Here is a 16036-nt window from a genome sequence, read left to right as displayed (position 1 = left end):
ATTTTTACTGAAGGAGCCCTGGTGGCACAGTGGTTAAGTGCTCAGCTGCCAACCAAAAGGTCAGAGCTGTTCCATGGGAGAAAATGTGGCAGTCTGCTTCCTAAAGATATGCAGCCTTGGAAACCCTATACAGGGTCACTATGAGTCAGAATCAACTCGATGGTGATGGGTTTGGTTTTGGTTTAATCTTTACAGGGAGCAGATTGCCAGGTCTTTTCTCCTGTGGAGCTGCTGGTGGGTCGAACCACCCACCTTTCAGTTACCAGCTGAGTGCTTTAACCATTGTGTCACCAGGGCTACTAAGCACATCCTAGGAACTCCACAAAAATTATGGGAAAGTGCTTTGTAATTTGTAAAGAGCTATGTGAATGCATATCACAAGGATGTTGTGACCAGGTGGTACAGAAATGTTAATATAAGACCAGCTAACTTGCAAAAGAGTGACAATTATTTAAAAATTAGATAGGGTACGAAACAGCAGAGAAGCAAAAGGATTTTCACAAATTACGTTTCTTCATATTAAGGCAAAGTCTGGTTTTGTATTTAAGTGCTTGACACATCTGCAAGGCAAAAACATTGGCCACAAGTACATCCACCAGCATTGCTCAGTAAACAGTAATACAGACATTTAAACAAAATAAAATCTCTGGGTGCCCAGAGATAAATTGAAAGTAAGGATCAAGTTTATACAGATGCCTATTCACCAACAATTTCATAAACACTATGATAATGATAGTAGTAATAGCTACCATTCGTTGACTATATGTTATGTATCAGCCACTTTACATGTATTAGCTCAGTTAATCCCACAAAAACATCATGAATAGGAATTATCACTCCCTTTTGACTAAGGAGGAGCCCTGGTGGCACAGTGGTTAAGAGCTCGGCTGCTAACCAAAAGGTTGGCAGTTTGAATCCACCAGCCGCTCGTTGGAAGCTCTATGAGGCAGTTTTCTCTGTCCTACAGGTCTCTGTGAGTTGGGATCGACTCCGTGGCAATAGGTTTGGGTTGTATTTTTTTTTTCAGTTTTTCACCAAGGAAGTAGAAGAGGTGATGTGGCTTTCCCAAGGCTGCACAGAGCAAAGGAGGTGGGGCAGAAATAGAAATTCAAAGCTCATTAAAAAAAAAAAAAAAAACTCAGGGCTTTGAACCTGTTTGTTCTGATTCAAACCCCCTACTGAGAACTTGCATTTGTAACAAGTTCCCAGGCTTCCTAATGCTGCTGATTTTAGGGACTAGTTCTGAGAACCACTAGTAGAGCAGTGGTTCTCAAAATTTATTATGCGTAAGAGTCACCTGGAGATCTTGTTAAACGGTAGCTTCTGATTCAGTATATCTGGGGTGGAGATGTTCAAAGCCTTGAAAAACAGGTAATTTTGCTCCCCTAGGTTTTGCCAAACTCACGAACATTTCTCGTTTTAAGCAACATTATTTGTCTCTGAGTGTAACCACGTTTCCGTCTAGTTACGGTTCATTCTTCTGGTCAACCCGACAGTCATGTTTAGCCAAGAATGCTCTTTCAGCATCATCTTCCTTCATCGGCCTGTCATTTCCCAGCTCTTCAGCAGTATCCTCTTCACTCCCTGTTCTTCGATTCCCCAGATCTCATCTTCCCCTTCCTCCTCCATTTCCTTTTTTTTCTCAGCCTCGTCTTCCTGTTTTCTTTTCTCCATTTCTTCATACAGTTCTCTCCATTGCTTCTCTAAGTCCTGTTTAGAATATGAAATTGTAAAATAATTTACAGATGGTATGAACAAAATCGACCCACTGTAGAAATATCTAGCATCTTGCCACACTAATAAGGAGTTCTGGGATGGTATTTATTTATATACGTATTTTTGATGTGGGTGGGGTGGAGAGAAGCGTGTGTATGTAATTAGTTCGTAAATAAAATTGGTTCAGATTCAATGAACATTTATTGAATATCTACTGCATTGCTAAGCACAGTGCTAGACATTCGACACACATTTTTATTCCTCCCAACAATGTAATGAGGCAAGTGTTACTAGTCCCACTTCGGAGATGAGAGATCTGAGGCTGATTAAGTGATTCGCCCAAGCAATATAGCTAGTGAGTGGCGGAGCTAAGATTAGAAACCAGGTTTTCTGGCTGAGTCTGGCCCTCCTTCTACAATATCAGAGTAACACAATCTTTACGGAGCCCTTTGAATTTGCTTTTAAACTGTGACCAGCACATATCTGCATTAAGTCAGAAACAGGACTCCTTCTCTGTGTTCTTTAATGTGTTAATCCAGGTCTAGAATTTGATCCTCAAAGCCATATTCACAGACTTTTCTATTCAAAAGGCTATGAAAGAAAGGGAATTTAGTCCAAGCTCCTTTAGGCTTCCATCCCCATCTATAGCATCTGGGCTAAGTGGTCTTTTACTCCGTCCTAGGGGACAAAGTTAGATTGAAGACCTGCATGTCCTGTAGGTTGGGCCCCTTCTAGTATCCTGGCTGGAAGCAAATGCTTGGCATTTTGTTGTATTTCCCACAAGATTGGAGAAGAAGAAAAAAAAAAAAAATCTCTGCTTCAATCAGAACTTCATCTTCTTTTGCCTAGAAAGTACTGGCTACAATTCATGTCTCTACTTCTTTACTTCCCTCTCATTCCTGTACTCACTGCAGCCTACTTCCACCATCCATCCTTCAACAAAACTGCTCTTGCAAAAGGTAAGCAAAGACTACCACCTCCACCAACTCCACAACTCCACCAGGACTTACAATCCTTTCAACCTTTTCATTATTCCACAACCAACTTGTGTCCTCATTTTCTCCTTGTCCAGCTTAGATTCCATTGTTTATCATTATAATCACTCCCTTGCAAACACTCTCAACTCCCTTAGTTGGACAAACACCCGACCCTGATTAAGTTCAACTTTCCATGCCTGCACACGAGGAAAAAAAAAAAAAAAAGGTTAGACGAAAGCATACAACCAGACTGATTGGTCTCATTTTAAACTCATGGTGACTGAACTCAAGTGAGCCCTTGGTACTAGCTGGTGAGTTTACGATATTTCTGTGCTTGATTCACTTTCCTTCTTCTTGGATAACTATTTCTCACCACTTCTCTCTCCTCAAACAGCCAACACATTTTTTCCAATCTCACTCTAAGTTGTTGGCTTTATTTCCTATTTCACAATTAAAAGAAAATTCTCATACACTCTGTGGCAGCCATGGAGGTTTGTCACTCAGATCTCCTTTGAAGAAGAACTTATCAGTCAGTTGTAAGAAGGGCAGTGAGCTGACAGTCTGCAGCTGCAGTACTGGGTATCCACCGCAGCATTTGTACCCAGGCTATGCTGTTCCCAAGAAGTCCTCGGCCAATGACTGAGCATGGGGCGGGGGGGATGAGGGAGGGGGTGGTACAAGGGCCCAGCCATTTCCAAAATGGGACTCCTTCTATAGGCAATCTTTCCACTGTAGCTCCATTGGGCTGGCAAGACTTTCTCAGAGCTGCACTGCAGTCTGCAGCTCTTCCTACCCAGCTCTGCTTCCTTCTCCCTCTCCCTTCACTGGTGTCAGGCTTTCCTGCCTATTCCTGCTCCCCCTACCCTTTATATTTCCCAAGTATTACCCCCAATAAACTTCTACGTTTCTAACTCTGTTTTGCAATCTGCTTCCTAGAGGATCCAACTGACACGTCTCCCTGACCACATCTACTCACCTATCTGCATTTTTATACAAATTGTTCCATGACATTGGTTACAATTTTCACAATGTGTCAACATTTGCATTATTTCCTTTCTGTTTGTTCTTTTTCCATTGATCTAGCTTCCCTGCCCCTCCTTGCCATCTCATCTTTGCCTTTGGGTTAATGTTGACCGTTTGGTCTCAAATAGTTGATTGTTTAAGGGAGCACATTACTCACAAGTGATAGTTTATTTTATAAGCCAATCTATTATTTTACTGAAAAGTGAACTCGGGTGTGGCTTCATTTCCAAGTTCAAAGGGTGTCTTAGGGCGATAGTCTCAAGGGATCCTTTAGTCTCTATCGGTCCAGTAAGTCTGGCCTTTTGTAGGAATTTGAATTTTGTTCTACATTTTTCTCTCATTTTATCTGGGACCTTCTCTTGTGTCCCTTGTCAGAAGAACCATCTAGTTCTTCTGGTCGCAGGCTAGAGGAGGCCGTGGTTCATGTGAGCTATTAGTCCTGTTGACTAGTTTCTTCTTTGAGTCTTTGGTTTCCTCATTCTCTTTTGCTCCAGATGAGTAGCAACCAATAGTTGCATCTTAGATGGCCACTTGCAAGCTTTTAAGACCCCAGACACTACTCACCAAACTAGGATGTAGAATGTTATCCTTATGAACTGTTACACCAGTTGACTGAGTTGTCCCAAGAGACTATGGTCCTAAGCCTTTTAACCCATAAACCAATCCTGCGAGGTGTTTGGGCATGTCTAGGAAGTCTCCATAACTGTGCAGCACACTCAAACATGTATATACATATGTCTACAAATACACCGATAAATGCACACATGTACTCACTTATGTCTTTCTATACACATATGTGCATACATTTATACCTATGTAACCACACTTATATTTTTTGGTTGTTATTGCTATTGTTGCAAAATTGTATATGTTATAGCATTTACCAAAATTATCCCTTATTCTTGTGTACTTCTTAGAGTCTTCATATGCCTTGGTCAAATTGTGCAGACTTCACCCATGTTGGGCATTGCCTTTCCCGTCACCAAAAATAACAAGTATCTACTATCTAGAAGGTGACTCCCCTTCTTTCCCCCTCCCATCCCTGGAAACCGTCTGTCATGGTTTGAATTATGTCCCCCCAAAAATGTGTCTATCAGTTTGGCTAGGCCATGATTCCCAGTGTTGCGTGGTTGTCCTCCATTTTGTGATTGTAATTTTACATTAAAGAGGATTAGGGTGGGATTGTAACACCACCCTAACCCAGGTCACATCCCTGATCCAGCGTAAAGGGAGCTTCCCTGGAGTGTGGCCTGCACCACCTTTTATCTCTTGTAAGAGATAAAAGGAAAGGGAAGCAAGTGGAGAACTGGGGGACCTCATACCATCAAGAAAACAGTGCCGGGAGCAGAGCGTGTCCTTTGGACCGAGGTCCCTGCGCTGAGAAGCTCCTAGTCCAGGGGGATACTGATGAGAAGGCTGAGAGACAGAAAGCCTTCCCCTGGAGCTGACACCCTGAATTTGGACTTATAGCCTACTTTACTGTAAGGAAATAAACTTCTCTTTGTTAAAACCATCCACTTGGGGTATTTCTGTTGGAGCAGCACTGGGTGACTAAGACACCATCAAAGAACCTTGCTTTCTGTATGTGTACTTATTCATGACTTTTTATAAAAGTGAGACCATTCAATATTTGTCCTTTTGTGAGTGACTTATTTCATTCAGCATAATGTCCTCCGGATTCATCCATGCTATAAGATGTTTTGCGGACTTCTCATTATTCTTTATAGTTGTGTAGTATTCCATTGTATATATGTACCACAATTTGTTTATCCATTCATCCGCAATGGGCACTTAGGTTATTTCCATCTTTTTGTTATTGTGAATAATAACAATGAATGTAAGCGTGCGTGTGTCTATTTGTGTCACTGCTCTTCTAGCTCTAGGATATATACCTAGGAGTGAGATTGCTAGATCATAAGGTATTTCTATCTCTAGCTTTTTGAGGAAGCACCGTATCATTTTCCATAGTGATTGTACCATTTTACAATACCACCAGCAGTGTATAAGTGTTCCAATCTCTCCACAACCTCGCCATTATTTGTTTTCTGTTTTTTTGATCAGTGCCATTTTTGCAGAGGTGAGATGGTATCTCATTGTAGTTCTTATTTGAATCTCTCTAATGGCTAATGATCACAAGCATCTGTTTATGTGTTTGTTAGCCATCTAAATGTCTCTTTGGTGAAGTGTCTATTCATGTCCTTTGCCCATTTTTTGACTGTATTGTTTGTCTTTTTGTTGTTGTTGAGCTGTTGAAGTTTTCTATATATTTTAGAGATTAGACGCTTATCAGATATGTCATTGCCAAATATTTTTTCCCAGGCTGTAGGTTCTCTTTTTGCTGTTTTGGTAAAATTGTTTCATCAGCATAAGTATTTAATTTTTAGGAGGTCCCAGTTATCTAATTTATCTTCTGTTGTTCATGCATTTTTAGTTGTGTAAATGTCATCCACTTTACCTATCAAGGATATTGCTCCAGAAATTCTCTCCTTTCTCTCCTGAATTGATTTCTCTCTCTTTACTGCATCAGTCCCATTAGCATACATGTAGGCAGTAATATCTTGTATATGAAAAAAAAAGAACTTGACCAACATTCTCCTTCACATACAACCCCATTTTCTTCACCCTTTTACAGAAAAACTCCTGAAAAGATGAGTCTATACTTGCTGTCTCCAGTTCTTCTCCTTCTGTTCTTTCTTGGACCCATCTTTGCCTATACCTTCCCACTGAAATTGCCCTTGCCAGGGTCACCAATGAACTCCATGTTACTAAATTCAGTGGTCTGTTTTCAGTCCTCATTTTTCTTGACCATTTGACACAACTGAACACTCCTTTTCCCCTGGAATACTTTCTTCACTTGGACTACAGGATAATGTTCTGTCTTGGTTTTCCTCCTGCCTTGCTGTCTACTCTTTTTCAGTCTTTTTTCTCATTCTGCTTTATCTCCTTGATCTCTAAATACTGGGGGTGCCCCAAGCTCATTTTTTAATCGCCTTTCTATACATACTCACTCCTTAGGAGATTTCATCCCCTAAACTTCATGAGGCTTTCAGTATTATCTGTAGGGTGGTGACTCCCAAATTTATATGTCTTATCCAGACTTATATCCGATTGCCTCCTATAACCATATCGTACTTAACATTTTAAAATTATGTTTCTGATTTCTGCCACCCACCCCTCTAAATATGCTCCTCCCTTGGTATTTTCCATCTCAGTAACTCCATCCTTCTAGTCATTCGAGTCAAAAACCTTGGTGTTATCATTGTTTACTCTCACTCATATTCCTTGCCTGATCCATTAGCAGCTCCTGTGTGTTCTACCTTCAAAATATATCTAGAATTTGAGCACTTTTTTTTGTTTTACTTCCACCGCTACCTCCTGCTTCTGTCATTGCTCCACTATGGTCTTTTTCTTTTCTTATAGTCTTTTTGTAACACAGCAATCAGAGGAATATTTAAAACTGTGAGCCAGCTCATATCACTCCTCTGCTCAAAACCCTCCAGTGGCTTCCCATTTTTCTCAGGGATATGGCCCTAACTACTCCCATTCTCTCTCCCTCTCACTCAGCTCTAGCTACACCGGCCTCCTTATTCTTTCTCGAACAAGCGAGTTATGATTCTACTTCAGGGCCTTTGCACTTGCTGTTCTAGCTACCTAGAAAGCTTTGCTTCACAAGTATCTGCTGGGCTTGCTCCCTTACTTCCTCCAAGTCTCTTAAATGGTACTTACTCAATGAAGCCTCTCCTGACTACCGCTGTAGAAAATAGCAAACCCCCATGATCACAGCCCTCTCTATTGCTCTTTTGTTCTCCGTAGCATATCTCATCATGTCATATAAATATATTTACTTCTTTATATGTTTCCTGTTAGTCTCCCCTAACTGAATACAAGCTCCACGAGGGCAGAAATTCTGTTTTATTTACTGCTATATCCCTAGCAACTAAAACAGTGCTTTGAACAGGCATTCAACAAATATCTGTCAAGTGAGTATATGGTTTAATGATAATATCATATACAGAGTACTTACTATATGCGAGGCACTTATATGATACTTGCTAGCATTGTCCTAAATTTATAGATGAGGAAACTGAAGCTCAGAGAGGTTAAGTAGCTTGCCCAAGGCCATGTAGCTGGTAAGTTATGGAAACTGAATTTGAAACTAAGCAGTGCAGCACCAAAACTCATGCCTTTAACTGATATGTAATATTGCTTTAAAGGAGCCCTGGGGGCGCAACAGGTTAAGCACTTGGCTGCTACCAAAAGTTTGGCGGTGTTTGAACCCACCCAGCGGCTCTGTGGAGGAAAGACCTGATGATCTGCCTCTGTAAAGATTATAGCCAAGAAAACCCTATGACACAGTTCTACTCTGTTACGTGGGGTCACTATGAGTTAAAATCAACTCAGTGGCACCTAACAACAACAATATTGCCTCAGTGAAGCAGTATTAGATGATAACCCCAAAATAAAAACAAACAAAAACAGAAACGAAGTGTAATAGTCTAATAAATTTATATTTTTTCCATGATGATTGCTTCAGTACTTCTTTGGAAATATCAAGTTATCAAGGTTCTCTCAGAAAATATTTTGTTATATTTATTTTGCCACAATAAAACAAAACTTAGAAAAAAATTTTTTTTTGGTAGCTGTGCTTTCTTTGCTAGTGCACTAAGCAAAATTTACTTGGCCTATTGGGTAATCAAGCACTGACCACAAACCTGCTTGAATAGACCTTCCCGCAGAACCGGAAAGTCTGGACTGGAGGGTGTCACCATCATGAGGCCATCATCCCAAGTATCACCCCACCCACAAAATATTTGTAGGTGAGCAGGGGAGCTGGTAAACCACGCTAGCAACTTCCTTTTATCTCCAAGCCATCGATATCAGCAATGGGCTCAGTGGCTCCCTCTGGATCACCACACTGAGCAAGCAGTGTGATACAACAGAAATAGCATGAGTTCTGGGTTCAAATTCTAACACAAGTTAAAGGCTCTGTGTGATCTTGGGCAATTTATATATACCCTCTGAGATTCAGAAATTTCTGAATCTCAGTCCCTGCATTTGACAAATGAGAGTAATAATATCTGTCTTCCTGGGTTTTAAGGGCTAACTTTGGGAAAGTGCTCAGAGGCGAGTACACAGTTGTAGATGCCCAAAGAAAGTGAGTTCTTTCCCCTACCTTGTAGGGTCATGTGACCAGCAAATGAGATAATGATTGTAAAGCTGATTTCTAAGATGCAAAGAACGGTGCACAGCTAACTGAGGAGTCACATGTAGAAGTCAGGTTAGGGGAGCACCTTACTTTTCTTATTCCCCAGGTCTTGTTTCCAACTTCTTCAGCAAACTCTTTATCATTTGTAATAAGGAAATTGTCAAAGATGCTGCCTGATTTTACCTGTTAAAAAGAAAACAATGAAATTGTTAGAACTAATGTATTCTATTAATATTTGGTATACTATGAACCTAAATGTTAAAGGGCTTAAGAATCACCTGAGGACCCTTGTTAAATGCAGATTCCCAGGCCCCAGACACAGAGATTTTAATCAATAGATTGAGATGAGGCCAAGGAATACAGAGGGTGTTAATAACCAGTTACCAGGTGCCTTCAAGTTGATTCTGACTCATGGTGACTCTATGTATGTCAGAGTAGAACTGTGTTCCATAGGATATTCAATGGCTAATTTTTGGAAGTAGATCACCAGGCCCTTCTTCCAAGGTGTCTGTGGGTGAACTCAAACTGCCAGCCTTTCAGTTAGTAGCAGGGCTTCAAACTGGTTCTTCCCACTTCAATCGTGGCCAAGGAAGCGACACCAGAACAGACATGAAGTTTTAGAATTTAGGTGATCTGGAATGGTAAATGGAATGGGACAAATTATAGATCGAAGTCCTGCTAGAAACTTAATCTCCCTTTTAGAAAACAAGGGCAGTATATGCATTGCATAGCAACTAAATCTCTTGCCTGTGGGATTTTGCTCAGAGTGGGAAACAGTGGTGCCCTACTCAAAGATGGCGGCCAACTGCACTGCTTTGAATGTGCATCACTCTCCACAGTCCTGGGAATAATCCAATCTCATGCATCAGGCTCCTGAAAGGGCTCACTACGCCTCTTCCGAGTCTCCCATTCCAGGGCTTCAACCAATATTTTTTCCTGTTCCAGATCTCCTAAATTTTAAAAATCGAGTCTGCTCTGGTTTCACTTTGTTGGCCATGACTGAACCAGAACCAGTTCGAACCAGTTTGAAGCCCTGTTTAGCAGGTGAGCATGTTAACCATTTGCACCACCCAAGGACTACATTAATAATACCAAACCCACTGCCATCAAGTCGATTCCGACTCATAGCAACCTTATAGGACAGAATGTAACTGCCCCCATGGAGTTTCCAAGGATGAAATCTTTATGGAAGCAGACTGCCACATCTTTCTCCCACTGAGCGGCTGATGGGTTTGAACTGCTGACCTTTTGGTTAGCAGCAGAGTGCTTAACCACTATGCCACCAGGGCTCTTTATTAATAGTACAGAGGGTCTAAAATGCTATACCACCCTAGGTGATCTGCTCCAGAAAGAAGCTAATTTACTGTTTCCAAGGTTCTGTGTTCCTCAAACGTCTGAACACTGTTTAAAAGGGTTGTGAAGATATGTTGATCACTCTGCTAGGCTTCAAATTGGTGCCCAGTGGCTCTTGCCCCAACTCAGATTGAGAGCGCCTACTTCTGATACCACTTGTAGATTGCCTTTTTAGGGTTCTCACTTTAATATCATAAAAACTAAACATATAGGGAAAAGAAGAGGTTTTATGAGAAATACAAACAGAATTTAGATTCTCTATAATTTGTGTCCTGAATCATATTCTCTATTTTCTTAAAAATAACATTCTCAGTGTTTACAATTAAAGGAGAAGATGATTAAATCAGCTGTATATAATATTTTCAGTGTTTGCTGATTTAATGATAAAGGAACAGAATGTAGGAACAGAGATTCAGAAATTTCTGAGTCTCAGAGGGTGTAGATAAATTGCTTAAGGTCACACACAGCTTTTAAGTTGTTATGTAGTAAATAAAAGAGCCCAAGTCTTAGAGTCAGACAGAACAGCTCAACCACATTCTAGCTGTGACCTTAGGCAAGTTACTCGACCTCTCTGAGCCTATTACCTCGTAAATGAAATAGAGAAAACAATAACTCCTTTGCAGTGTTGTCTTGAGAATTAGAGATAATATATGTAAAGCACAGCGTCAGTAACTGGCAGATAATAGTCACTCAATAAATGGTAATAGTTATTATAACTTTTTAGTATCTGGATATGTTTCAAAAGGAGAATCATTCTGTAATTTTTAACGTTAGTAGTCTGATAAATAAATAAGCAAGTGAATTGCATGGGGGCAGTTGTGTGACCAAGAGAAAGTTTGCAGCATGAGTTATCATGTGTCCCTCCCCTAGACTTTGAAAAGCCCTTGCCTTATTCTTTCATTGCAAAAAAAAGTTTCATTTGTTTTTTAATAAGAAAGTCTTTTATTTGGGTCACATCATCTTACCAACCCTGCCTCCAACAGAAAGACAAATGACAAAATAGCCACTTTGAATAGAGATTATTTTGCTCTGAGCCATTCTTTCTTTTTTTTAAATTAGTTTTAATGCATTCCTTGCGCGACTCTAAAATACTTTCTTACCTTTGGGATTTTCTTCTCTTTTGAATTGTTAGCAGTCTTGGTTAGAGAACTGCCCATTTGTTGCCTCTCCCATTTTCTCTACTCCCACAAGAAATGTTTCTAATCCCCTCCCCTTCTCTTCACTGTCCCTTTGACCCCACCCCCCTTAAACTCTACTCATGGCTCTGCCTCTGATTCAGGAAATAATATTAGAATCATTTATTCCCTTTCCTTGAGCATAGAGAATGTGACCCAGCTGGAGCTGGACTCACAAAGACTCACAAGGACACATCAACTGGGCCCTGAGGTGTAAAGGCAATAGCTAAGATAATCTTGGAAAATATCTTTTAGGGAAACTTTCACATAAAGCCGATCAACAGAACACGAAAGACTTTCTACTCTCATCTTTTTCTATTAGCATTTAGTGAATAGAAATTTGCTGGACCAATGAAGACCCTCCTGACTATCATTACTGAAACCTGTACCAATGATTGTTAAGAAAGACAATTCAAAATGTAGGATCACAGTTTCTAGCCAATCTGAAAAGGTGAAGCTTTCAATGGTTTTGCCCGTTTGCAATGTTAATATATACTGATGGCTCTGTAATGGCTCTTTGGATTCGGGCAGACGTGGCTGTGGCAGCATGCTTGTCCGTTTTCCCATTCTTGCCTATTCTGTAATATTCTTTGGAATTGGGCAGACATGGCTGTGGCAGCGTGCTTGTCCGTTTTCCCACTTTTACCCTTTTGAAAATGTGCCTAATAAAACTATCTTTTTGCTTTACTAGACTTTGTGATGTTCTTCCCCTACAACACCTCCTATCAAGAATCAGGACACGTGGAAGCCAGTCCTGCTTCCTAAAACTTACTATTGGAGTGACCTTGGTCTACTTACATCCTCTGTGCCTCCATATGTTCGTCTGCAAAATGGAAGAAACTATAACTTCCCTGCTTTCTTCATACACTTGTTGGGAGAAAACACATGAGAAAAAGCTTTGTTAGACTATAAAGCCCTAAAGCTCTAAGGAATTTTTACAAAGTTACATCACTAAAAGTGACCTGGTTTCCTAAACTGCTACATATCATGAACAGTATAGGTCTGAGAACTTATTAGCTATGGGACATTGACAAGCCAAGTCACTTCTCTGAGCCCTCAGCTTCCTCATCGGTAACGTGGAGCTGATAAGTCTTGCCCTCCTGGCCTCACAGGGCTGTGGTACAGACCATAGGATATAAAGGATGTCAATGTGCTTTGCATTATGGCAAGGCTATACTTGTTACATTTTGTGTCACTATTGGTGGCACAATGGTTAAGCGCTTGGCTGCTAACCAAAAGAACCCACCTAGCAGCTCCGCAGGAGAAAGACCTGGTGATCTCCTCCTGTAAATCCTGTAAAGATTACAGCCTAGAAAACTGTATGGGTCCAAAAAAACAAAACAAAACCAACCCTATGAGGCAGTTCTACTTTGTCTTATGGGGTCACTGTGAGTTGAAATCAACTCAACAGCACCCAAAAACAGCAACATTCCTCCAAAGATCAAATAGAGTCCCAAGGTAAGAGAAAGAATTTCTGTGTTCTCTGCCATCTCCTTCCAGCCTTTCTTCTGATCAGAGAATGCAGTCACTCCTGCCTAAGGGAAAAAAGGTAAAGGGATCATGTATGGAGGTATCAGAACAGAGAACAGAAAGGGTCAGGACTAGGTAGGAAAGTTAACCAGTTTGCTAGGCTGGGACCAAGCAGGTACAGGGAGGGCACCTGAACTCACACAGCATCTGAAGGCTAAAAACCCAGATGGGGACTAGGCAGGTAGGTGAATTCATGCCCATCACCAGTCTGAGGGAAGGCTTGAGAGTCACTTAGCTTTACCAACAAAGTGCAGGGACTCTGACTGGGGAGGGTGGAGTAGAGCTGGGAGTTCGGAGTGCCAGACCCAATTAGAAGTTGGAAGGAAAGGATGCCTGCAAGGGAAAGGATGTCAGCATGGTGCAGAACAGTGTCCAGATTAAGATAAAGAGATAATGCTGGAGTGTTAGAAATGTAGACTCTCAGGTCTCATCCAGACCTGCTGGATCAGAACCTGCATTTTAACAAGACCCCCTGGTGATTCATACTCACTTTAAAGGTTGAGAAGCAGTCCTCTGGCATGGTTTAAATTCTTGAAATAGAAAGGCTTGCCTGCTTGGAGAAATTGATAGAACCCAGAGCAATTAGTGCAGAGTATTTTGTTGATTTTGTAGATGAACAAAGATACAGCTTAAACTGTTTACCTTCATTTTTTTAAAAAAAATTTGTTGTGGTGAAAATATACATAACAAAACACATGCTATCTCAACAATGTCTACATGTGCAATTCACTGACATCGATTACATTCTTTAAGTGGTGCAACTATTCTCACTATCCTTTTCCAAATGATTTCACCACTATTAACACAAATTCAATGCTCCCTAATCAAATACCCTAAAGTTTTGAGTGGAAAAACACAAAAACAAAAAACCAATACATTTTAAGGAAATAATCAGATTAGGCATATTAATAGGATTGTATATTTTTATAAACGGTAAAAAGTTCTTGGTATGTATTAAAAAGGGACAACTTTTTTAAAAAGCATAATTACAGGAACTAGTGCAAACTTACGCACATTCTTCAGATGTGTCCTCCCTCCCTTCCTTCAACTGTCTTTTTCTGCTGAACCCTACGAAGCACCTGGTAATTGACATACATCAGCTCCTTGCACTTCTATGCAGGCCTCCTTGTGCCAGGAAACCAAGAAAGTGGGAGAAGAGTATTTGTCCCAGAGACCTCTGGTGGCCCTAAACTGCAGCTCTGGTCAGAGACAGAGATTTCCATATGGCCATAGGAACTCCCAGACATCCAAGGACCAGTGGCTCTAGTTTCAGAGGCTCTACCATATAGTGAGTGTAGGCATTAAAGCAAGCGTTTTAGAGGCTGACAGACCTGTATTTGAACTGTGTCTCTACCATGCCCTAGCTATGTGCTCTTGGGCAGGTCATTTGATATTTCTGAGTCTCAATTCTTTCAAAGGTAAAACCTGTACCAAAGAAGTTGTTATCAAGTCGATTCCAACTTGTGGCAACCCTATATGTGTCTTAGTTCTACTATGTTCCATAGGGTTTTCAATGGCTGATTTTCTGGAAGTAGATCACCAGGCCTTTCTTCCAAGGTCCCTCTGGGTGAACCTCCAACCTTTCGGTTAGCAGTGGGTTAGCAGCTGAGTGTGTTAACAATTTATACCCCCCAGGTGCTCCCTCAAATGTAAAACATGGGTAATAGTAAGGGATAATAATATCTAACTTACAGAGCTGTGAGAATTCAAGGAGATAGGACAGGTAAACACGGAGCCCAGGCCAGTGTTCAACAAAAGTTCAGTTTCCTTCCTCTTCAAGGGAATTCTTCTCCCAGGACTATAAAGACTGCCATTTTTAAGCCTCCAGGTAGGGATCGTGGACCAAGGCCTTCATTCTGTGGCCTGTGCTTGAGTCTCCCCCATCTTCAGTAACAGATCCCAGGGAAGAAAAAGATAGGGAGAGGACAACTCTCCAAAAGACTGAGTATCTGAGCCTTTTTGCTTCCAATCACAGCCAGGAGAAATTATAGGCAGAGAGAGAGGGAGGCTAGGCTCTTCCCAACATCTGTCCAGGGAATGTTTCAAAAGTTTACCACAACTCTGATCCTCCTTTATCCCCAGCAGAGGCAGTGTAAAGTATTAAAACCCTGAACCCAGAGCCAGAAAGACCCGCATTCAAATCCCAGATTTTCTGCTTACCAGATGTGTGTCTTCAGGCAAACTATTTGACTTTTCTGAGTGTTGGTTTTTGCATTGGGAGATTTCATAGTGAGGATTAAATAGAATAGGCAAAGTCTCTAATACAATACTTGGTATCTCGTAGGGATTAAGTAAATTTTAGCTATTAGAATTATTAGGATGAATATAATCAGCCCCATTTCAAAGACGAGTAGTTTGAGGCTTAGAAAGATCAAGACTTATTCAAGTCTTGTGATTTCCAACCTGGGGTTATTTCCACTTTGTAAAAACTTTAGAGAGACTGTTGATGCAATGGGTCTGAGCCTGGAAAGCTTTACCTGCCAAAGGTCCAGGCCAAGAACACTGATGTTATAATCGTGACAAATGGTGGGGTCAGGCTTATATTTAGGGTTGTCTATTTCTGGATGAATCCACTCCCCTTGGTAATTAGGATTGTCAATGATCCGAGGCTTCCATTGTCCCTAAGCAAAGAACAAAAGAGGGAACATGCATTAATATTTTTTTATTTGTCTGATTTCACACAGTCAGAAAGGCCAATCAATTTATAAAGATAATTGTGTACTAGGCACAGGGTATTCAGAGCAAATTCTTGGAATTTCTTTCCCTTTCTTTGGGCTAATGCACAAGAACGCACTTTGGGTTAAGCTCCCCTTTCTACTTGGGAGGAGCTGAACGAAGTGGCAAAGACCTGTTATGACTCTGGCCCCATTTCTCTGCAGAAGCTCATTCATGAAGTTAAGAAAATGTAGCTTCTTATTAAGAAAATGTTCTGCATCCTACTTCAGTGAGTGGTATCTGAGGTCTTAAAAGCTTGCAAGCAGCCATCTAAGATGCATCAATTGGTCCCAACCACCTGGAGTAAAGGAAAATGAAGAACACCAAAGACACAAGGAAAG

The 16036-nt window shown here is 40.9% G+C and overlaps 1 protein-coding gene across 1 annotated transcript in view; it reads right to left on the bottom strand.

Moving 5' to 3' along the window:
• Window positions 1-1536: 1536 nt before the first annotated feature.
• The window catches only part of LOC101348752 (calreticulin-like), a 47265-nt gene continuing 32765 nt past the window's right edge, over window positions 1537-16036 (bottom strand). Inside the window, 3 exon segments of the mRNA XM_012554220.1 lie at window positions 1537-1710; window positions 9013-9105; window positions 15458-15601. Coding sequence (XP_012409674.1) covers window positions 1537-1710; window positions 9013-9105; window positions 15458-15601 — 411 coding nt within the window.

The sequence above is a fragment of the Trichechus manatus genome, unplaced genomic scaffold (assembly GCF_000243295.1).
Source record: "Trichechus manatus latirostris isolate Lorelei unplaced genomic scaffold, TriManLat1.0 scaffold00015, whole genome shotgun sequence".
In the NCBI taxonomy this organism is placed as follows: Eukaryota; Metazoa; Chordata; class Mammalia; order Sirenia; family Trichechidae; genus Trichechus; species Trichechus manatus.
The sequence above is the reverse complement of the archived record's forward strand: the minus strand, read 5'-3'. Positions and strand labels throughout refer to the sequence as shown.